This window comes from Aquarana catesbeiana, linkage group LG01, assembly GCF_042186555.1.
Source record: "Aquarana catesbeiana isolate 2022-GZ linkage group LG01, ASM4218655v1, whole genome shotgun sequence".
Taxonomy (NCBI): Eukaryota; Metazoa; Chordata; class Amphibia; order Anura; family Ranidae; genus Aquarana; species Aquarana catesbeiana.
The window spans coordinates 891,952,793-891,977,907 of NC_133324.1; the positions used below are offsets into that span (position 1 = coordinate 891,952,793).

The 25,115-nt window shown below is 43.0% G+C and overlaps 1 protein-coding gene across 2 annotated transcripts in view; it reads left to right on the plus strand.

Moving 5' to 3' along the window:
* The window catches only part of MXD4 (MAX dimerization protein 4), a 157,148-nt gene that overhangs the window by 94,999 nt on the left and 37,034 nt on the right, over nucleotides 1–25,115 (plus strand). For both annotated transcript variants that reach the window (XR_012237788.1, XM_073610913.1), the window contains exon 3: nucleotides 16,649–16,678. Coding sequence is in view for 1 of the 2 variants with exons in the window: in XM_073610913.1 (XP_073467014.1) it covers nucleotides 16,649–16,678 (30 nt within the window). In the remaining variant the exon portion in view is untranslated. The remainder of the gene's footprint in view (nucleotides 1–16,648; nucleotides 16,679–25,115) is intronic.

Consider the following 25,115-nt stretch of genomic DNA (forward strand, 5'->3'; position numbering starts at 1 on the left):
ACACAGGTGTTTGTGGGTGATCTGGTTTGTTTGTTGCCTGGATCTGCACTTGGAGCCCACTAGACTTGAATAGGCATACCCCATGTGTGCAACGTGTCTGGTAAGGTGAGGCTGACATGTAGGTGTGAACAAAGCTTTAGGGCCGGGTTCACATATGTGCGGCTGCGGTTTGCAGTCCGGGGTCCAGTACGTTTCTGTTCACAGTTTCAGGTGCGAATGTTTGCCTGAATTCGCACCTGACCCGGACCCAGAAACACACAGGACCCTTTTTGAAACCGCACGGCGCCCGTCCCGGACATGTATGAACTGGCTCCATGGAGAGCCGGTCACATTCACATGTCATGCAAATTGGATGCGATTCAAAATACATCCAATTTCGCATATATGTGAACCCAGCCTTAAGCTTATTTAAACCTAAAAACCTAAATGTAGTATATTGCACCATGCCAGTCCTTAGGGTGATACCTACATTTATTTTCTCTTTTTCAGGCGTTTTTCATTTTATTTTCACCTGGTAATTCTCCAAATAACACACTTCCTTCCCTGGGTGGCTACACCCACATTTGCACTGTATCTGTGGAGGGACCTATGGTTATCACCCAGGCTGGACTTCGACAGTGCCATCCGTCTCCTTGCTAGCTACGTTGATGGATGGCCACGGAGGAAGAGGAGGCACCCTGTCCAACTTTGTAACTAGGCTTACAAAGTAGGAACATGGGACAAAGTACTACATAGTCCCCTGGGTGACAGAACACTGAAAAAAAATTGATGTGAGGATTCTTCTTTCAAGCTGAATTCCAGGAAATCAGCTAATTTGTAAAAAAGCGATGGCACACTGAGTTAGATCCAAGGTGCTTCATGACATCTCCTGGGCTTATCTTTATTATTTACATTTGATAGGTTTATAGCTCTGCCAGAAAGACACTCTGGGATCTGAGAGGAGGGAGGCACACAGAGCAGCTATGCCCACCTCTCCCTTCTGATGCCCATTCACAGAAGCCTTTGTATTTTGTAAATGTGTTCACTTAATACCAAGGCTTCTGTGAATGGGCAGGAGAAGGGGGAGGGATGTGCATAGTAGCTGCATAAACTCTCCTGTTCAAGATGCATAACTCAGGCATCCGGGAATACAGTGATAGCTGTCTTCTGGGGGCAGTATAAATCTGTCAGTTATAAATAATTGAGCTAAGTCCAGGAGGTGTCATGCTTTATTCCCAGCTGGACACCATCTAGAGCTGTCTACGTGAGTAATATGCTCCTGATTTAAAAAGAGGGATTCCTACACATGCTGCAAGGCGTTTTTGCTGCTGTGATGGCAGCCATAAATTCTGGTAAGTTTGCAATTCACCCGTTGGTGGCGGTTTAGATATTTGGACACCAGTTTTGATATACCCTCCTCAGATCTTAGGATTGTTGGCATCATATCTATGGTCTCTTTCCATTTGGATTATGTTTTGATATTTAATCTCACTTCATTACGGACTATTTGCAATTCAAACTTTTTGATATTTGGTTATTCGTAATACTTTGGTACTTTCAGTGTATATTTTTGCTCTTTTATGCTTTATGGATTGTTCACATATATGATTACTCTGCACATGACTGTCATATGATACGTTGATACTTTTGATTATTTTTATTAAGGTGATAATTAAGCTTTTTTTGGTGCTACACTTCCATATATACATGCCTTCATTTTGTACAAAGGAGCTGAATTCCTGGAATTCAGCTTTAAAGTTGATTACTATGACTAGTGGAAGCACTTTTGCTTTGGTGGTGTGCTGACCAGACTATCCTTGGTCCATTTAAATCTAAAGTTCTCTTGGACAAATAAAGATTGTAGTGATTATACCCCTTGTCACATTCAGCAGGCTTTGCCACCCTCCGAATGCGACCCATTCAAGTGAATGGGGCCATGCTGCTACTGCCGCACAAAGCATGTGGTTGCGGCGTGGCAGTGCAGCATTAAGGGGGTAAAAGAGATGGTGAGGAGGGAACATAGCGCCTCCTCGCGGCTTGGCATGGGGCACTTTTCAGAGGAGAGGCCGGCCTTGCAGCTAGTGTAAACAAGGCCTTACTCTCCGGAGTGAATTGCCTCTAATCGGTTGCTCTGGGTTATTTTGTTGAATAAATCAAGTTTTGTCTGTGTTTTGGCAGAAAGAGTCTTCAGGGTGAATCTTTCATAGCAGAATCTCCATTCTCACTCACTAAACAGACACATTTCCCCTGTTCTGATATTTTGAACGCTTCCAGCTCATGTGTTTTTGTGCCTTTAAGAGTCTCGGAGTTGCACATGGTAATCATTTTGCCAGATTTGTGTAATTCATCTTCTCTCCTGATGGCTGAATTGAGGCAGAATGTGCTGTGTAAGCAGAAATGCTACTCAAAGAGTAATGTAAATATTCAGCTCCTCGTGATTTACATCCCCTGAGGTTAAAGTTGAAAGTATTGGAAGAGAGGCATTTACTGCTTGTAAAAAATCTCCAGTATATATGGTGCTAATGTATTGTTAAATGTATATCAATTGTTTGAGAGTTTTTAAAGCATGTATATAAAGTGTTTATAGAGCATATGCTGACCGCATGGTTTTTGAGGCATGTCTAGTCTTCAGAGTAAGTGGCATAAGAACTTTCGTCTACCCACCGACCCCCTGCATAAAGGTATACCAATATGCCTGCATAAATCACATGTTCTGATAGGTAGACATTATAATCTGTTAGACAGGAAAGATCACATAATCTTATTCACACTAGCGGTTGAGTAGCAGTAAAACTGCACCATTGGGTCTTGTTTTTACCACCCCCAACTGCTCCCCCTTTGGCTGCAGGCGCCGGGAGTATACACGTGCTGTGACAAATGCTTTGCGGCAGAAATTATACTCCCTATCGCACTAGGCCGGCCGAACGTGACCCATTCAAGTAAATGGGGCCATTCTGCACACCCCTTGTACCCATAGGGAATGCATACGGTTGCAGTGTGCTAGTGCAGGGTTCAAGGGATTAAAGTAGGCAGTGAGGAGGTGAAACAACACCTTCTCACCGCCTGTCAAATGCTCTCTGAAGAGTGGTCCAAATGCGGATTGCTCTTCAGAGAACAAAGCAAGTGTAAACGAGCCTTTAAAGCAGAACTTAACCCTCCTATCCTTTACAGCCAAGGGAGGGACCATCTTAGCCTCTGCAATGTCATGATGCTGTACACGTGATCAGCTAAGACACCAGCCATTCACTTGACAGTTCTGTTAAGAGTACAAGCAACTGTGACAAATATCATGCACGGTATAAGTTGTGTGTAACTGTTTTGGGGAAACTGTTAAATCAATGGGTTTAGTTATATGAAAGACACAAATTGATGCATCTTTGTATTCATTCATTGATACATCAATAACCCCTTCCCACCCATCCCTGATGTTCCATGAATTGGGCCTTTACACCCAGGGAGACAGGAGGGGCTGCCTGATCATGTAACCACTGTGATATGCTGTCCCAGTGGTCACATGATCAGGAGCCCATCCCGCCTTTTTTTTTTTTTTTTTTTAATGATAAGGTGAACTAACATTTTCAGGTCCTGGCAGGACCATGCCACCCATGGGGCCAATTAGGATGCGTGAGTTAGGCTGAACTTAGAGACGCACAATGGGGGGTGACTCTGAGGCGGTAGTGTCCATACCAGACACTCTGTCCTCAGTGCATGTTCAGCACCTGTGCTGTACAGCGTTATTGGTTGCTATGGTACATTTGGTTGCCTTTGCCATAACAACCAGTCAATCTGTATGGCCATACCACCTGCGTCTTAGCAGCAAATGATTCTGTGTGGCTGCCAACATCCTAGCAACTAATGACAGAGTTCTACCGCCAGCATCCTAGCAATCAGCGAGGCTGTGTAACCACCAGCATCCTAGCAACAAATGATATTATGCGGTTGTCAACATCCTAGCAACCAATGACAGAAGGCTGCTGCCAGCATCCTAGCAATCAAAGAGGCTGTGTAACCACCAGCATCCTAGCAACAAATGATATTATGTGGTTGCCAACATCCTAGCAACCAATGACAGAGTGCTGCCGCCAGCATCCTAGCAATCAAAGACGCTGTGTAACCACCAGCATCCTAGCAACAAATGATGTGTGGCTGCCAACATCCTAGCAACTAATGACAGCGTGCGCCCGCCAGCATCCTAGCAATCAGAAACGTTGTGTAGCACAAATCCTAGCAACAAATGATATAATGCTGTTGCCAACATCCTAGCAACCAATGACAGAGTGCTGCCGCCAGCAACCTAGCAATCAAAGATGCTGTGTAACCACCAGCATCCTAGCAACAAATGATATTATTATATTATATATAATATATTATATTATTATATTATATTATGGAGTTGCCAACATCCTAGCAACCAATGAGAGTGCTGCCGCCAGCATCCTAGCAATCAAAGACGCTGTGTCCTAGCAACAAATGATGTTGTGTAGCTTCCAGCGTCCTAACAACTTGCGAAAGAGGGCATCAAAATTGACCACCTCAGATGACATCTTCCTTCGTCACGTCCAGGTACCTCAAATATCACCCTGCAGTAAAAAAAATGTAGCTACTATAATATTAAATATGTATCCTTATGTGTCCTAGTGAACGTTCTCTGTATCATCATATTTGGTAGAATTTAGGCAAGTCTCCCTTCAAGCAGCCCTATTGCCTGCAACGGTCTTAAAATGAGTGCCTGTCAATGTAGTGAATCGGTGTATTTCTTTTTTTCCCCCAAATACACTGCAGACTGTGCTTTTCTGGTAGAATTTAGATTACCCAGAAACATTCCAACCTGCCATCCTATACAGAGTAATTATACCCCTTCCCGTGAGCTGGTGACAGGGAATGTTTTTAGTGTAAATATCAGTTAATTAATTCATATGTAAGAACTGCCCGCCAGAGGCTCCAGATTTATTTTCATTTTAATATGGACATATGTTTCTTGTATTTTACATTTAGCACAGCTTAGCAGAAATGTGTAGGACGCTGGGAAGTGCTTTCACAGTAAAGGTGTCTGTACACAAGCAGAGTGTTTATCTGTTCTTAAATCTGTTGTGGGATCTACAAAGCACCCAGAGCTGCTACATCCTCTACTCTGAATTTATTCCGCTTCCTAAAGTTCAACTGAACCTTCACTTCAAATCAGATAAATACATTCCAGGTGCAACTAAACGCAAGACATTTATACAGTTAGTTTTTTTTCTACAACTGCTATGGTATGATTAAAAAATCCTGCAGCTGCAGAGTGGTACCCTTGCTGTCTGTGTGGAAGCAGTGACCTCTCTGCAGAGGTCCGACACGCCACCTACTGAGTTAGAGCCAAAGCTCCCATTTAGCAGGGAGCATGAACTTTGTTAATATTTGAGCTCTGGGTCGTACTGAGTCTTGTGCCCCGTACTCACGAGCGGAATTTCCGTCAAAAAAAGTGTGATGGGAGCTTTCGGATGTTCCGACTGTGTGTATGCTCCATCCAACTTTTTCTGTCTGAATTTCCTCCAGCAAAAGATTGAGAGCTGGTTCTCTATTTTTCCGATGGAAAAAGTGCTTGACGGAAATTCTGTTCGCCTGTATGCAATTCCGACATGCAAAAAACCACGCATGCTCGGAAACAATTCAACGCATGCTCGGAAGCATTGAACTTCATTTTCTCGGCTCGTCGTAGTGTTGTACGTCACCGCGTTCTTGACGGTCGAATGTTCAGAGAACTTTTGTGTGACCGTGTATATGCAAGCCAAGCTTGAGCGGAATTCCGTCGGAAAAACCATCCATGTTTTTTCAGACGGAAATTCCGCTCGTGTGTACGGGGCATTACAGTTTTCTTTCTAAAGCAGCCACAGCCTTTAGATAATCCTGTCCCCTGCCAGCAGTTGTGGAGTGGGACCCTTGGTCTTTGTGTGGAAGCATTGGTCTCTCTGCAGAGGTCCAACATGCCACCTACTGAGTCACTGTCACATACCTTGGTTGGAAGCCGAGTTGACGAGAGGTCGGCCCTTGTGGCTCTGGTCCTAGCATCCCTGAATGTGGTGACACAGGTACAAGGCTCAAAGAAGCATAGGTGCCGGTAGCTTGATAGCAGGTGACTGCCACGGTCAGGGACATAGCCAAAGTTTGCTGGGGTCATACACTGTGAGACAACAGCGTGGTCAGGAGGCAGGCTGGGGTCGGTACCAGGGAAGCAGGCAGAGCAAGGTCCAGTAGCAAGCCGAGGTCAGCTTCAGGAGATCAGGCAGAGAATAGTCAGAGGCAAGCCGAGGTCAGAATCCAGAATCCACAGAGCAAGGTCAGGAACAAGCAAGGTCAGCAGCGTTAAGATCAGTCAGCACAAGTAGGAACAAAGGAACTTGGATCAGGGGAAGCTGAAGAACATCCAGCAGTTAGCATCCAGCAGGGTCTCCTTTAAATAGGCCGTTTGGCACCAATGCGCAAAGATGTGCGTGCCGATGCGTGCTGGCTCACAGAAATACGTGTTAGTGTCCGCTGGACTTTAGCCTGAGCTTGTGTATTTGCTGGTACACATACATGAACATTAGCTGCACGCCAATGAGCTGTAGCTGCATAAGAATTAGCATTAGTTGCATAAGAATCAGCATTAGCTGTATAAGAATTAGCATTAGCTGAACTAGCTTTCCAACACAAAGCCAAAGCTCTCCAATCAGCAAGGAGCATGAGCTTTGCTGATGTCTGAGCTATAGGTCCGATTCAGCATAGGGCGAGTTGGACTTCTTCAGAGAGACCACTGCTTCCCCAGTTTTTGGGGAAATTATATAAAAAAATACTACTTACAATGTTATATATCGATACCCATTTTTAAAGTTGTTTATAATCCTTTTAATTCTGCAGCTTTCAGTAAAATAATACCTGGTGATCCTGCCATGATGGATCTTGTTTAGGTTCTTCCTTTTAGTGTGCAACAACTGTCTCCCAATTGTGTTCTCGTGTTGTCACTTTCTCACATATGCCCTGAGAGAGACATCAGGCGGCCCGCTGACATGTATCGGACAGGCATGGTTCATTTTCATAAAGCTGGGACTGAGCATTTTTGCACAGCCAATACTGGCAAGATCGTATGTAGACAGGAAGTGGCTGAAATAGGCTGGTGGAGATCAGCAGCACTGAGTATAATCTGAGACCTGAGTGGAGGGGATGGAGACCCCCCCCCCTCTTCTACACAGGCTCATAGGGAAACATGCACAGCTGAGGCTGCTAATCACAGGCTGTGGGCTGGAGCTCCCCTTCTCTATCCCTTGGGATCCCTTGAAGTTGGCATCACCTGTCAGAAGGGACTCTGCAGATAGCAGGGGAAGGCGACAGAAGACAGAAATCACACACAGTTCTCTGGATTGAGGCAAGTACATACTATAGTAGGCTAGTCTTTGTTCGTTTTCCATGTCAGAGATTTACAGCAACTTTAATCTATGATATGGCGAGTTAGGCCCCATGTACACGGGACGCTGTTAAACGTACGTTTAGAGGCAGTTGGACGCTTTTTTCAACTGCCCCTGAACCCATTCAATGTTATCTCATGTGCACATGTACACAGCGTTTCTTTGGAAGCAAAAAAATGGGTTCAGACGCCGAAGATTTCCACGTTTTAGGCGCCAAACGCGGTTAAACGCGGCACCCGCGTTTAAACGCGTTTTCGTTTATAAGCGTTTTTAAAGGTACCCTATATTTTAGAACTGAAAAGACAAAAATATGATAGAAAACAATGAAAAAACATTAAAAAAATAGTTAAAAATGTTTTAATTACTTGCGATGATTCATAGACCATATATAGCCCTTGATGCAATGCAATAGACCACTGGCATTGCTGTATCCAAATTTTAATTGGAATTTAACCCATATGTTCAGATTTAAATATGCATAAAATAGACAAAATATTTTTTATACAAAAAATAAAGGAAAAACAAAAATAATACATCTGTACGTCTATATATATATATATATATATATATATATATCTATATATATAAATATATGCACATACCTGATCGTCACCAACAGACGTTCCTCTGGTGACACCCTCTTCCTCATGTTGGTGTCCATGCGTGTCAGACTGGGTCGTACTTTTTCAAGTAGAAGGTCAAATGTGGCAATGGACATGCGTGTGTAATTAAAAAATTTGTCGGGGTAGGTACGCAGCTGTACGTACATGTTTACAAAATATCCTGCCAACATTCGCTGCGCAATCAAAGGATGGGTCCAATAGCGACGAACTCTGACTCTGGATCTCTCACGCAATTTTCTACGTCATTCTAGCCTTATCAACAGCAATGTCAGGAGCATTTCCTCACATATGATCATTATGGGATCCTTTGCAAAAAAAAAAGCACAGAAATAGAGGCAAATACAAGTAGACAACTGCTCTCTCTGCTGCTACTCACTCTGGTCAAAAAGCCGAACTAGTTAACTTACAATGTTTTTTGAACTTGGGGAGGGTCTTAAATGAGGTAATGTTAATAAACACTTCTAGATGCAAACGCGGTTAAACGCTGCTAAACACGGCATGCAAACGCGGCTAAACGGGCGTTTTAAACGCCGGTTTCAAGGTGTCAAAAAAATTCGTTCAGAGGACTTTGCCTCAGCATCCCGTGTACATGGGGCCTTATAGTGGTGTATAGATTGTCTGGTTAGGCTTAATGTACACGGGGCGTTTTTACAACCTCTCCTTAACGATTTAACTTGACAGATGGTAACCCACGTTTAAAGCATCCGTTTTGCCGCGTCTACGTGCTGTGTTTAGCCGCGTTTGCATTTAGAAGAGTTTAAAAAGAAATTTTTTTTTTCAAAATAGCCCAAAGTGAAAAACGCCTGTAAACGAAATGTGGCTAAATGCGGTTTGGCGTCTGAAACGTCGGAAACTTTGGCATCTGAACTCGTTCTTTTTTTGCCTTTAAAGCAAAGCCTATAAACGCAACTGCTTAAAAACGACATTAACCGCTTCCCTACCGGGTCATAGTAAAATGACGTCCTTGACTTTGTGAGGGGATATCTGAATAATGCCTGTAGCTACAGGCATCATTCAGATATTATTCTTTCCAGTCGGCGATTCTGTGCACGATAAGAACGATCATAGTGGCCGTTCCACCACATGAACGTTCTTATAGGTGAAGGGAGGGGACGCCCCCCCCTCCTCCCGCCACCATCTGGTGCTTCTCCGCCTAGCCCTAGACTTCCTCTGTAACTCTAAACTGGTAACCTGTAAAAATTTTCAAAGCGTCACCTATGGAGATTTTTTTAAGTGCCGAAGGGTGCACAAGGTGCACAATTTTAAAGCGTGACATGTTAGGTATCTATTTACTTGGCGTATCATCATCTTTGACATTATACAAAAAAATTGGGATAACTTTACTGTTTTATTTTTTAATTCATGAAACCTTTTTTTTTCCAAAAAAAGGCGTTTGAAAAATGATTGCGCAAATACCATGCGAGATAAAAAGTTGCAATGACCACCATTTTATTCCCTAGGGTGTCTGCTAAAAAAAAAAAAACATGTTTGGAGGTTCTGAGTAATTTTCTAGCAAAAAAATTGATGATTTTTACATGTAGGAGAGAAGTGCCAGAATAGGCCCGGTATGGAAGTGGTTAAAGGAACCTGTGTACATGTACACATAAGATAACATTGGATGAGGTCAGGGGCAGCTGAAAAAAGCATCCAACTGCCTTTGAACGTCCGTTTACCAGCAGCAGTGTACATGAGGCCTAATCCTATTGGATAACAATACAATACAACAAAGACCAATAGGACAACCCTAGGGTCCAGCGATACCTACCCGCTCTCCATTAGCAAACTAAATGTCATCCAATTAGGTTTGGGTCTACAATAACTAGTATGTTGTTCTTCATACCTGATGATTGAACTCCAGCTGCCATCATTTTTTCTGTACATTCTTCTATTCTAGCGGCTAACACAAGCCGCACTGCGCAGTCACCTCTGCTGAGCACGATCTCACCTTCAGGTATAGACGCCGCGCTCCTGGCTGCAGGATTTCAGTGTTTACATGGTGGATTGGGCTAGCTGAAACCTGTCTACAGTGGTGATGTGTCTCTTCACATTTCCAAGAACTGTAGCCGTGTGGCAGCTGTTGTTATAGATTCCAGTTTTATTGAGTACAAAGTAAACTCGAGCAACTGTGTAATTAAATGTATTGCACATTCTACCAACAAAGTATCTCTTATCAATATCATACTAAGTGCTATTCATACCGGTGCACGCATTAACACAGTTGCAGGCCAGTGTCCATTTTGTAGGGACAGTTGCGTCCTTACAGGCATTGTTTACGTTTTTGCTTAGCTTTATTGAAATGTCACGTGTACCACTGTGGAGCTGCATGCAGGGTACAACAATCATTTGCATCCTCCTTTCAACAAAAGTGCCGCCTTGTGGGCTCATTTACACTTGCAGTTGGGGGTCAGTAAAACTCTATGGTTGAGACATGTTTTTTTACCACCCCTCAACTACTCTTCCTGAAGCTGCATTGGCAGCAACCAGAGGTGTATACATGCCATGGCTGCAGCAGGAATTATACCCCTCGTCGCACATGGTGGGCGGTACCACCGCCAAGTGCAACCCATTTAGGTAAATGGGGCTGCGCTGTAACCACACACAATGCGCGTGCTTGTGCCGCAGTAGTATTTAGGGGGTTTACCCTCTTCACCCCCAAAAAGGTTTACCCCCCTTCATGACCAGGCCATTTTTTTGCAATATGGCACTGCGCTACTGACAATTGCGTGGTCGAGCAACGCTTTACCCAAATAAAATCCTTTTTTCCTCACAAATAGAGCTTTCTTTTGATTGTATTTGATCACCTCTGCGGTTTTTATTTTTTGCGCTATGAACAACAAAAGACCGACAATTTTGAAAAAAACAAAACAATATTTTTTACTTTATGCTATTTATGCTATAAAACACACCCAATAAAAAAAATGTAAAACATCTAATTTATTAATCAATGTAGACCAATATGTATTCTGCTACATATTTTTGGTAAAAAAATCCCAATAAGCGTATATTGATTGGTTTGCGCAAAAGTTATAGCATCTAAAAATGATGGGATATTTTAATGGAATTTTTATTTCTTTATTTTTTTACTAGTAATGGCAGTGATCAGTGATCTTTAGCGGGACTGCGACATTGCGGCGGACAAATCGGATACTAAGTGACACTTTTTGGGGACTAGTGACACTAATACAGTGATCAGTGCTAAAAAAAATGCACTATCACTATACTGACATTGGCAGGAAAGGGGTTAACATCAGGGGCGATCAAAGGGTTAAATGTGCTCCTAGGAAGTGCTTTCTAACTGTGTGGGGGATGTGCTTTGACTGTGGGAAGACAGAGATCTCCATCTTCCCCTCTCACAGAACGGCGGTCTGCCTTGTTTACATAGGCAGACCACCGTTCTGCCTCTCCTGAGAATGATCGTGGGGGTGGCGGCAAACATGGGGTCGGCCGGATCCGCTGATTATCTCCCACTGTCTCCAATCACAGCGGGAGCGGGTTTCCGGTGGCCCGCGCGCCCCAGATCTAGTGCACGAAATCATGTACAGGTACGTGCAGGAGGGCCGCCCTGACGCAGTATATCTGCAGGGGGTGGGCCAGAAGGGGTTAAACAGGCGGTGAGGAGGTGATACAGTACCTTCTCACCACTTGTTAAATGCTCTCTGAAGATCGGAAGAGCATCAGATTGCAAAGTAAGAGTAAGCAAGCCCTTGAAGATGGCCATACATTGCTCGAAATTCGGGCAGTTCAGCAGACACTGATTTAAATCCAGCCAGTCCCTGCTGAACCAGCCAAATTTCAAGCAGTGTATGGCTGGATTTGAATCAGTGTTTGGCTGTCCCCCCAGGTTGACCTGTTGAAGGGACATGTTGGAAAATATTTCCCTGTAGGTCCTGCTGTATGCAATGGGGTTGATTTACTAAAGGCGACTAGACAACAGTTGCTCCAGAGCTTAGTAAATGAGCAGAAGCTCTGTTGACTTCCATCATCCAATCATGTGCAAGCAAAAATTATGTTTTTTTTATTTTCCTTGCATGTGATTGGGTATTGTTTGCAAAGTGAAGCTTTACCTCATTTACTAAGCTCTGGAGCAACTGCTATGTGCCTTTAGTAAAGGGGGGGGGGGGGGGGATATTCCTCCATCCACCTTGTTTGTGTGGATAGAGGAATCCGCTAGTATTTTTTTTGTTCAGCCCTCCAGCTGAACAATGAGGGTCCATGCACATTAGGAGCCTGACAAAATGCGAGCACCTGTGACAGAAAAAGCGGCATAAAAAATAATGGCTCATATTGCACATGCATTTATGCACATTTATGTGCATTTGCGTTTTTTCCAAAATAGTCCCCATTTTTCACTATGATCAATTTACATGTAAAATTGCCAAACGCCTTTAAATTCTGCGTTTATGCTCATTGACCATTTTTTCTGCCTGAAAGCTCCTCTCAAAAACCAGCTTGTGGTGTTTTTTTTTTTTTCAGCCTGTAAACACTCCTCTTCAAATATGCCTGTAAATGTCCAAATGTACATTGACACCAGTGTTAATTATGTCCCGGGAAATTCGGGACTATTGGCAACTATGACAGACACTCCAGTCTCCGCTGTGGAACTCTGCAGCTCCTCCAGGGTTACCTTAGGTCTCTGTGCTGCCTCTCTGATTAATGCCCTCCTTGCCCGGTCCGTGAGTTTTGGTGTGCGGCCGGTTTGCTGTTGTTGCCATGTTCTTTCCATTTGGTTATGATAGATTTGATGGTGCTCCTAGGGATCATCAAAGATTTGGATGTTTTTTTATAACCTAACCCTGACTTGTACTTCTCAACAACATTGTCCCTTACTTGTTTGGGGAGTTCCTTGGTCTTCATGGCAGTGTTTGGTTAGTGGTGCCTCTTGCTTAGGTGTTGCAGCCTCTGGGGCCTTTCAGAAAGGTGTGTATATGTAATGAAAGATCATGTGACACTTAGATTGCACACAGGTGGACATCATTTCACGAATTATGTGACTTCTGAAGGTAATTGGTTGCACCAGAGCTTTTTATGGGCTTCATAACAAAGGGGGTGAATACATACGCACATGGCAATTATATTTTTTTTATTTCTGTAAAATAGTTTTATGTATATATTTTTCTAATTTTACTTCACCAACTTAGACTATTGTGTTCTGATTCATCACATATAATTCAGATTAAAAAAACATTGAACTAAAGGCTGTAATGTAACAAAATAGGTAAAAAGCCAAGGGGTTGGGGGGATACTTTTGCAAGGCACGGTAGCTTCCTGAAAACATCACAGCACTCCTCTCAGGAGCCCTCAGCCCTGATGCAAACATTGGCCTGGATCCTGGCTGACGCTATACAAAAATCAAAATGCCTCGATGGGTGGGTGTCAGTTTGGAGGAGTGGCTTTTCTTAATCAGACTGCATTTGCATACAGACCACGTTAAATGTCATGCTGTAAATGAAAGGGCCGGCCAGAGGCAGGGTGTGGAGGAAAGAGCTAGATCAGGGGTCTCCTAAATATGGCCTACGGGACATATTTGCCTTGCTACAAGTTTTATCCAGTCTGCAGCTGATGTGTACAAACTGAGCATCCAGATCAAAGGGGGACTCTGATGGGGCCCCATATATAAAGGGGACTCTGATGGGGCCCCAGATATAAGGAGAACTTTGTTGGAGACCCTGACGTAAGGGGGACTCCAAAGATGGATTCTGATTTAAGGGGGGCTCTGATGTGATCCCTGATGTAAGGGGAGGATACCTGATGGGAATACTAATGTAAGAGGGGACTCTGATGGGGACCCTGATGTAAGAGGGGACTCCGATGGGGATCCTAATGTAAGGGGGGCTTTGATGTAAGGGAGACTCCAAAGGTGGATTCCAAAGTAAAGGGGGCTCTGATGTGGACCCTCATGTAAGGGGAAAGGGGGTACTCTGATGGAGACACTGATGTGAGAGGGGACTCAATTGGGGACCCTGATGTAATGGAAACTCTAATGTTAGGGGCGACTCCAAAGATGGACTCCAATGAACATAGTCTGGTTGAAAAAAGACACAAGTCCATCTAGTTCAACCAATAAAAGGGAAAAAAAATCCTGAAAAAAAAAAATTATACAATCCTATACCCACAGTTGATCCAGAGGAAGGCAAAAAACCCCCAGCAAAGCATGATCCAATTTGCCCCAGCAGAGGAAAAAAAATCCTTCTTGATCCCCCGAGATGCAATCGGATATTCCCTGGATCAACTTTACTACATTTATGTAAGGTGGGCTCTGATGTGGACTCTGATGTAAGGGAGGGGGGGACTCTGATGGGGACACTAATGTAAGAGGGGACTCACTTGGGGTTCCTGATGTAAAGGGAACTCTGATGTAAGGAGGGACTCCGAAGGTGCTTTCTGATGTAAGGGGGGCTCTTATGTGGACCCTGATGTATAGGAGGGAATCCTTTGGGAGCCCTGATGTAGAGGTGGATCTGATGTGAACCCTGATGTTGTAGGGACTGTGCTTTGCTTTACATAAAGAGGTAGTAAACCGGAGTTTCTTTTTAATCCTGCGAAGCAATGCCAGAATGCGCTAATATGGATTGCATACTAGCACATTATGTAAAACTTACCTTAAAACGAAGCCCTCCAGCGACGTTCGGTCATGGCTGAAGGCGCTTCCATCTTCACCCAGTCTTCCTTCCAGGTTTGCAGACTCCGGCTGTGTGAGTGGCCAGAGCCACGTGGGGGAGCCACCGTTCACAGCACAGGCCTCTGAAGGAATGGCACAGTATGCCGTTCGTTCAGGGCACATGTGTCGGTGACATCACCGGCTGCATCAAAAATTTCTCCTAAATGGTGCACGTTTAGAAGATATTTACAGTACCTACAAGTAAGCCTTATTATAGGTTTACCTATAGGTAAAAGTCATGCATGGGAGTTTACTCCCACTTTGAGTTCTTTTTATTTTGTTGTAAATCACAGCATGCTGATTGTAATAAGGTCCAAATAAAACATATTCATTAATTCATTCATTCATTTATAAAACTGATTTTTTTGGCCCAAAAATATTTGTAAAATTAGGCCCTTGTATTGTAAAGTTTGGAGGCGTCTAAGCTATACTAGATGATGTTCAATATAGCCCACCTCCAGCCAGAAGATGAGGTGGGATATATTGAAACCTACAGCACCTTCTGATGCACACTGTGAGAAGCTTCAGGGGAGGCACAGTGCCCTTGTGTTACTTGACCTTGTGTGATAGTGCCGTGTTGTATCCCTGACAGAGAGCCCTTACCAGTATTTCGGATGCCCCCGTGTGCATGGCCTTCAGACACAAGTCTCGGGTGAACAGGGAAGGTATTGTCAAGCTGTTTATGCTCTGTCTCTCTTGTACCTAATGGAATGGAGCTCTAATACCAGTGATGTCATGTCATCATCTCATAGATGTGTCAGAACTGTAATGAGCAGCCAAGCTGTACAAATACACGGCAAGTGTTGCTGCATGTTTCCTTCACATGTAATTGCAATGGGGTGACCTCCATTGTACAATGTCCTCAGCATTCCGGAGGGGTGAGATGTTCTGGGACGGGAGCCATCTCTGGTGACACTATGACTGCAGTGTGTAATCAGCTTTGCCACCCTTATGTATGAATTCTGGGCATGGCTGAATGAAAAATGGAACCTTGGCACAAATGAAATGGCTAATTCCTCTGATTGCGGCGACGGCTAGAAAAATAAGAAATGGAAAGTTAAGGTGTTCCCCATGGCAATTAGATTACTTCATTTATAATATAGAGCCCTGGGATGGAGAGCCAGCATTGGGCAAGCAGTGCTTTTGGAAGAGTTCTCCCTTTTTTGGGGACCCCTCTCTTAGCCTCCCCCCTCAATACTGGAGGGCATGTAGGCTGGTATAGACATTGCAGGGGCTGCACATGTGCCTTCCACTTGCCATGGGGATACCAGCTTGACTTGGAGGGGGCACTCTCTTATAATATGTATTCTCATAACGTGTGCTCTGCAAATGTTTTCTGGTGAGCGCGCCATGCTATTTCTTTATCTATACCTGTTCTACAATCGCCATACACGTGGTAATTTGATAGAGCAATCAATCTTACTATTCCGTTCTTTTTCTAAAATATAAAGCAATGAAAGAAATAAAATAGTGGTTACCATCCTCTTCAAGGAGATGGCATCGAAATTGGCCCAACCCAACCTGCTGAAATTTTTTTTTGACAAAATTGTCGTAAATTGCCAACTTAATTTGGTGCGTCTTACATTTGGATGTAATCATCAGTGCAGGAAGATGTGTTTTTGTGGGAATCCTCAACAAAGATGTAGGATTGTAGATGATGGCCCCCTACTAAAACAATCAGCAGGGACCCAGCAATAATAGCCCTGTACACTTCAGTAGTAGAAATAGGGCTCAGATTTTTATTGATGGATTGTTACTCATAGCGGCTTTCAAGGGGTTGGCAAGGCATTCTGGGACTTCTGCAATGGCTAGAGAATCAAAAGTTACCCATCTGTGCAATAACAATAACCCATTATATGTTATAGCTATAACGAGTCCCTCATTGAATGTATTACCATGATTTAGATTAATGTGAGCTTATCTTGCCGGAACACAATATTAATTCTGATTATTTTCTGTTCTGATAGGTCATCGCACAATGAGCTAGAAAAGCACAGGTAAGCATCACATTTTTATTTTTAACTAGAATTTGTCAGATTATCATTTTTATTTTACTTACTATTTATGTTTAGCTGAACAAAACTGGTCTATCTTTAAAGTTAATCTTCAGGTAGATCTAAAATTTACAAAAACAATGCAGCTCTATATTCATAAATATGTCCCTAAATTCATTTAATAAGTGCAAGCATTGTAAGTACCTGCATTTCACTTGGTATTTCCGTGGTAGTTGCTTTACATCACAGGAACTTCAATCCCATTGTTTGTGGCTCTGCATCACTCCATCGGCACCACCATTTTGGAAAGCCTGGAACATGTGCAGATGTGCTGATAGGTTCTTCTCCACCTTTGGGACCTGGCAGAACCCTGCCGTGTATCTGCATATGGGTAGAGCACACACCCTAGACTTCTTTCACTGAGCCATGCTTGCATATGCAAAACCTGTGTGTCCACAGATGTGCTGATGGTCTCTTCTGGGTCCCAAAGCACATTAGCGCATGCACGCACAATGTCATTATTGTCTAGGGGAGAAAGGAGGAAGTTCTCCCCTGCAGTACCAAAAAATAAGAAAGCAAAAAAAAAAGTATATATATATATATATATATATATATATATATATATATATATATATATATATATATACAGTATACATTACCAAGCGTATTAGGTTGCCGGCCTTTAAACGCACATGAAATTTAATGGCATCCCAGTCTTAGTTCAAAGGGTTCAATATTGAGTTGGCCCATCCTTTGCAGCTATAACATCTTCAACTCTTCTGGGAAGGCTATCCACAAGGTTTAGGAGTTTGTTTATGGGGATGTTTGACCATTCTTCCAGAAGTGCATTTTTGAGGTCAGGCACTGATGTGGACGGGAAGGCCTGGCTCACAATCTCCGCTCGAATCCCAAAGGTGTTCTGTCGGGTTTAAGTCAGGATTCTGTGCAGGCCAATCAAGTTCCTCCACCCCAAAACTCGCTCATCCATGTCTTTATGGACCTTGCTGTGTGCACTGGTGCCCAGTCATGTTGGAACAGGAAGGGGCCATCCCCAAACTGTTCCCACAAAGTTGGAAGCATGAAATTGTCCAAAATGTCTTGGTACAATTGTGCTCATAAGTTTACATATCCTGGCAGAATTTATGATTTCTTGGCCATTTTTCAGAGAATATGAATAACACAAAAACATTTCTTTCACTCATGGTTAGGTTAGCTGAAGCCATTTATTATTAATCAACTGTGTTTACTCTTTTTAAATCACAATGACAACAGAAACTACCCAATTGACCCTGATCAAAAGTTTACATACCCTGGTGATTTTGGCCTGATAACATGCACACAAGTTGGCACAAAGGGGTTTGAATGGCTATTAAAGGTAACCATCCTCACCTGTGATCTGTTTGCTTGTAATTAGTGTGTATAAAAGGTCAATGAGTTTTTGGACTCCTGACAGACCCTTGCATCTTTCATCCAGTGCTGCGATGACGTTTCTGGATTCTGAGTCATGGGGAAAGCAAAATAATTGTCAAAGGATCTGCAGGAAAAGGTAGTTGAACTGTATAAAACAGGAAAGGGATATAAAAAGATATCCAAGGAATTGAGAATGCCAATCAGCAGTGTTCAAACTCTAATCAAGAAGTAGAAAATGAGGGGTTCAGTTGAAACCAAACCACTGTTAGGTAGACCAACTAAAATTTCAGCCACAACTGCCAGGAAAATTGTTCAGGATGCCTAGTTACCCAATTACAGAGCATTGAGGTTGGCTTGTAAGTTGGAGACGTCCTGTAAGGACGTTATTCCACTGCATAGCTTGGTGTCATCTGCAAACACTGAAATTGTACTTTTAATCCCAGACCCTATATAATTTATACTACACAAGGTCAAACACAATGCTGTGTATTGTACTATTGGGCCTGAAGATAAGCTGCCTAGGCACATGGGCTGTATGGTCGAGTCGCTAGAAGAAAACCATTATTACGCAAGTGCCACAAAGTATCCTGCTTACAATACTCCAAAGAGCACAGAGACAAGCCTCAAACCTTCTGGCACAAAGTCATTTGGAGTGATGAGACCAAAATTGAGCTTTTTGGCCACAACCATAAACACTACATTTGGAGAGGAGTCAACAAGGCCTATGATGAATGGTACACCATTCCTACTGTGAAATACGGAGGTGGTTCGCTGATGTTTTAGGGATATGTGAATGCAGTATGTTATCAAAAAATACTGGAGGAGCATTTGCATTCATCAGCCAGGAAGCTGCGCATGGGACGTACTTGGACATTCCAACATGACAATGATCCAAAACACAAGGCCAAGTCGACCTGTCATTGGCTACAAGCAGAATAAAGTGGAGGTTCTGGAGTGGCCATCTCAGTCTCCTGACCTCAATATCATTGAGCCACTCTGGGGAGATCTCAAACGTGCAGTTCATGCAAGACAGCCCAAGAATTTACAGGAACCGGAGGCTTTTTGCCAAGAGGAATGGGCAGCTTTACAATCTGAGAAGATAAAGAGCCTCATCCACAAATACCACAAAAGACTTCAAGCTGTCATTGATGTCAAAGGGGGCAATACACGGTATTAAAGCGGGGTTCCACTCAAATTTTTAACTTAATCTTACCCCCTTCAGTTAATTGCATAGATGTTCAAATGCCGCACAAAATTTTTTTTTTATCGCTGTAATTACCTTTATATTGTACTTTATTGTGGCACTTCCTGTCTCTCCTCCCATGGGAGTAGGCGTGTTTATTGCCTTTCCCTGGGGCCGCACTGCCTCCTGGGAGCTTAGTGTCAGGCTTCCCAAGATTCAGTGCGGGAACAATGATCATGCTTGTGAACAAGCTGTGAATGAACAGCATTCATCGCATCCAGGGAATCATTGCTTGTGGGCTTCACATGCCCACAAGCAAGATGGAAACAGCTAGCATCACATTTTTAAAGTTATTCTTCAGTACAAAAACAGACAGAGGCGGAAATATTACACCCAAACTGTGAGTATTATTTTGGGATTAGCAAAGTGTCTCAATGACCTAAAAAAAAAAAAAAAAGATTGGTCGCTGGACTCCCACTTTAAGAACTGGGGTATGTAAACTTTTGATCAGGGTCATTTGGGTCTGTTGTGATTATAATTTAAAAAGAGTAAACACAGTTGTTTGAAAATAAATGGCTTCAGCTAACTTAACCATGAGTGAAAGAAATGTTTTTGTGTTATCATTCATTCTCTGAAAAATGGCCAAGAAATCATAAATCATAAATTCTGCCGGGGTATGTAAACTTATGAGCACAACTGTATGCTGACGTTTTAGGAGTTCCCTTCACTGGAACTATGGGGCCAAGCCCAACCCCTGAAAAGTAACCCCACACCATAATCCCCCCTCCACCAAATGATTTGGTGTTACACTTACCAGCTCTTTGCAATGGTTTTCCACAGAGCAGGCCTGATTCTCTTCTTTTTGGGTCCCCCTTCCTGCCAGCGGTGCTGGCTCCTCCCCCCTGCCATATGCCCCCAATACAAGCCTCTTGCTATGGGGTCACTTTAGCAGGCATTGTCAATTCACACACAGTGTTTGGCTCAGCCCCGCCAATGGCTCCCGCTGTTGTGTGGGGCAGTGAGGAGAGAGACATGGGAGAGCTACTGCTCTCATCCAATCTAATCATGTGCTTCGAAAAAAAAAACAAAAAAAACATTGAAATTCATGTGTCCGGCGCCCTGCAGAGATTAGGGCCGGGTGCATGCATTAGGGGGGCAGCCCCACTGCACCCTGCATTAGCGGCCACTACTGTTTTTTACCTTAATGAAAAGAATGCATTAAAGGAGACGTATAGCCAAAGTTCGTTTGGCTATACCTCTCCTGTGAATCACAGAAGTGCAATTCGTTTTGCACTTGCGTGACCCATTTTCAGCAGAGAGCGGCTCAAGTCCGCTCTCTGCTGATGTCACAGGAATCAGTCCAGGCACCGCATCATCCCTACAATGGAAGTCTGGATCGGCCAGATGCCTGGACTGACACCTGTCTCAGCCTCTCAGCGAGCCGCTGAGAGCCTGAGACGGCCGCTCCCCACCCCTCCACACCACTCCAGTGAGCGAGGAGGAGCAGAGCGGAGAGCTGCTGATTGACAGCTGTGAGAACCGAGCCATCAGCGATGTTCGATTGCTCAGTTATCATTGTTAGAGGTGCCGGGGGACAGATGCAGCATCGGACCAATGCTGCATCCACCTAGGTAAGTATGAAACTGGAAAAAAAAATCCCATATTTCTCTTTTAAGGTAAAAAATCTAATGCCTTTCAAATCACTTTAAGTACGCCATCGTGAACGAGGCATAATAATAACAGTACCTCTTTCTGGGAAACACCCTGACTCCTATGGGTCACACACATATATAAGAATAAAAGAATTAGTAGCTGTATGCAGCCAGTCCTCCTCCTCCTATCCACCATGTGACAGCTGATCAGGTCTGAATGAAGAACCCGAGCACTTGTGGGATCATGTCCTTAAGTTATTCATGTGCAATGGATGCTTTCTGAGACCAGGCTGTAACTAAAAACAAAACTTGGGGTCCCTTTAGACCTGTGCTCTGTTGCAGTATGCTACTGCATACTCTGTTAATGTGCATTATTTTGTGCGTTTTGTGCACCGTGGGTCATTGATCTCTGGTGTGCTTGCTGGGTGTACATTTACCATACGGATCATTAAAGGTTTGCCTCTGGAGACCAGGCACTACATAGTTCTGGTTATAAAGGGGTCCATCATTTTTGTGTGTTTTAAAAAGCTTCTTTCTGATGGTTTAAATCCATTTATAGGAAAACAGACCCTCACCCTATATCGTTGTTGGTCTAGGGGCCCATTAACACAGGTGGGCATGTATTATGCTCTGTATAACGCTCTGTATAGTGCATTGTTAACCTCCCTGGCGGTATGATTATTTCGGATTTTAGGTGCTGAAAGCGGTACAATTATTTTGCATGGAAATTTGGCGTTTTATATTGTAGGCCTGTAATTCTTAACAATAACACACTTAAATCTGTCCAAACAAGAGTCTAGTATATATCCCGGGTATGATGATGTTTGAAACACAAAATCATAAATTATAATATAATAAATAAATATAAATAATTTAAAAAATAATAATATATTAATAATAAAATAAATTTCCCCACGATTCACTATCACTTAATTCTGTAAGTGTTCTAGTTTACTATCACTGTTTTCTAGCTGGTCTAAAGCCAATTTTGATGTAAAGGGACACTTTTTGGTTGCTATGGACAATCTCAAGTTTCCAGGCAGAAAGAACAGTCTATATAATATAAAACTGCATGCAGGGCATTGGACAAAGCACTGGGGACAAAAGGGATGTGAAATAATTTCATACAGTACTGTAATCTGTAAGATTACAGTACTGTATGTGTTATGTTTTTTACATTTTTTTAAATTTGCCGCCAGGCTCCGCCCCTGTGTGTCGCGACGCTCGCAGGGAACGGAGCCTGGCACACGGAGGCTTCGGAGGAGGACAGAGCCCACAGACAGCTCGGGGGGACATCACAGGATTCTGAGGACAAGGTAAGTATACCACACCAGGATCCTGCAATGCAATCCCGAGTGTGGCTCGGGGTTACCACTAATGGTGCTGAAATCTAACCCCGAGCCACACTCGGGAATACCGTCAGGGAGGCTACAGAGCAGTGCGATGAGTTGTTTACAACACTTTGCATTTACCTTTTCTTTTCTTTTTTTTCTAACTTTATTGAAATGTCACAAAATTACATTAAACTCTATGCACCGCTACAGGAAAAAGGTAAAAAGGTGAACTTAGCCTTTAAGAGCCCATTCACACAGGGACGACTTGTCAGGCGACCTAGTCGCCTGACAAGTCGCCTCCCGTTCTGTGCTATGGAACCGTTCTAAGGGGAGCGACGCAAGTCGCTCCGACTTAGAAAAAGGTTCCTGTACGACTTCGGGGGCGACTTGGGGCGACTTGCATAGACTTCTATACAGAAGTCGTTTTGCAAGTCGCTCGGGCAGTCGTTTGCAGGTCGCCTTGCTGAGGCGACCTGCAAGTTGTGTTGCCCCTGTGTGAATGGGGTCTTAGGGTGTTATTTACTAAAACTGGAACATGCAAAATCTGATGCAGCTCTACAGCTCTACAAACTACTGTAATCAGCTTCCAGGTTTTATTGGCAAAGCTTAACTGAACAGGCCGAAGTTAGAAGATAATTGGATACCATGCACAGCTGCACCAGATTCTGAGTGCACCAGTTATAGTAAATCTACCCCTAAGTGTCATAAAATAAAAAGTCCTTCAATCAATTTTCTTAGGGTAAAAAACAAAAAATCCACTCAAAGAAAGAAAGAGTCTACCAAAACAAAATAAATTGTGTATAGATCTTCCTTCAATTCACCAACTTTGTACACCAATCACCAATTACCCACACTGCTGCTTACCAGAAAGTTAGACCTCAGGCACAAAGAGGACTAACAGCACTTTATAGGATAAAACCACTGAAGATGGATGGTGAATTGCTCTCTTAAGAGCAGCCCTTCATGCGCTCCCCACTCCAGTCCGGTTCCGCTGAGGCCAACTGTTCAAATATCAGTCATTTACAAAAAATGGAAAGGAAGGGAATTGTCATAGTGCAGTATTTAAAAACACCATTTATTTCAACCAGGCATATACTCACACATGGGCAACAATATACAAGCATATCAAAAAGCAACCTCCGAACACCCTGGCGGGCATAATGACGTCACAGTGTTAGCTCCATCCTATACGTTTCATCCGAAAGGATGTCTTCACAGGGGCTTATGGAATCATATTATGCACCCCATTTTGCCAACTGATCTTAAAAAGCTCAAGTGATACAGAAACTAGTAAAGTGACAGCAGCTTGGTATAGAACTTTCAACCAACCTGTGGTTGCGATTCCCACCCCTTATACATCTCTATTGGCCTATCACTGTGATAATAACCTGGCAGGCGTTTTAACTCTACCCCCCTTTGTCTAAAACAAAAGTTCTGGCTATGCATACACTTTAAAAAAGTTATAAATAATAATTTACATTTAAAATGTTTTAATGGCATTACTACAAGAGCTGCTAGTAAACTTTATTCTGGAACTGCCATATTTATGGCTTTACTCCTTTTTAATGTTTCCTTGCTGTCTCTGAACTCTCCTGAGACTTTCAGTACACAGAATACTCAAAAATGGAGATAGCTGACATCACCTGTCATGGGATCCAGATACCGGAAATCACCTGTAGTAGTTTGAAATATAGTAGAAGAATTCAGGCCCTTTGCACCAGATAAAGGTTTTTTTAACACCCTATTGGCTTTGCAGAGCTGAGTGGTCAATGCAGATTCCACTTCTAGAGTACCATTGTTCATGCATTGAGCAGAGGACTATAAATCACTAAACAGTGGGATGTTGATGTAGAAGAATGTGAGACATCATTATTGTGCAGTCTAGTTCCAGTCCTCACAGTGTATGTTACTTGGGAAAGAGTCCCCATGTTATAAGACACACTGACTCATCCTCTAAGTGCCTTCTGCTCCCAGATCTATTTTAGGTCTAAATGCTGCCATATTTTTGTGTGATTCACTTGCCCTTTACATACACATGGTAGCTTGCATTTGTCATTTTTCAGTGGAGAAAGAGCTTCATTGAATGTGTTGTGTGCAGACTGCTATGGTACAAATCGGCTTCCTCCACAGTGAAAACCTTGTTGTGTCTTTGGCAGATTCACAACAAACAGATTCTATATACTCATTTCATTAGTAATAAATCCCACTTAAAGGGCAATAAACATAACAGACATATTTGTTAAAGGGCCGCGATCAGAAAAAGAATGTATTATTATTATACAGGGTTTATATAGCACCAACAATTTGCGCAGCACTTTAAAAAAATAAGGGAGACAGTACAGTTACAATGCACATCAGAGCATGAGGGTTAGGAGAGCCCGCCTCTTGAGAGCATACAATCTAAGGGGAGGGGCAAGTGATACAAAAGGCATCAACTGTGAGATGAGCTGATGAAGACAGTATACAGACACATCTCAAAAAATTTGAATATCATCAAAAAGTTAATTTATTTCAGCAATGCAATTCAAAAAGTGAAACTCATATATTATATAGATTTATTACACACAGAGTAATATATTTCAAGTATTTCTTTCTTTTAGTTTTGATGATTATGGCTTACAGTTAGTGAAAACCCAAAATTCAGTATCTCAGAAAATTTGAATATTGTGAAAAAGTTCAATATTGTAGACTCATGGTGTCACACTTTGATCAGCTAATTAACTCAAAACACCTAAAGTGGTTTCCTGAGCCTTTAAATGGTCTCTCAGTCAGTTCAGTAGGTTACACAATCACAGGAAAGACTGCTGACTTGACAGTTGTCCAGGACACAGTCATTGTCACCCTCCACATGGAGGGTAAGT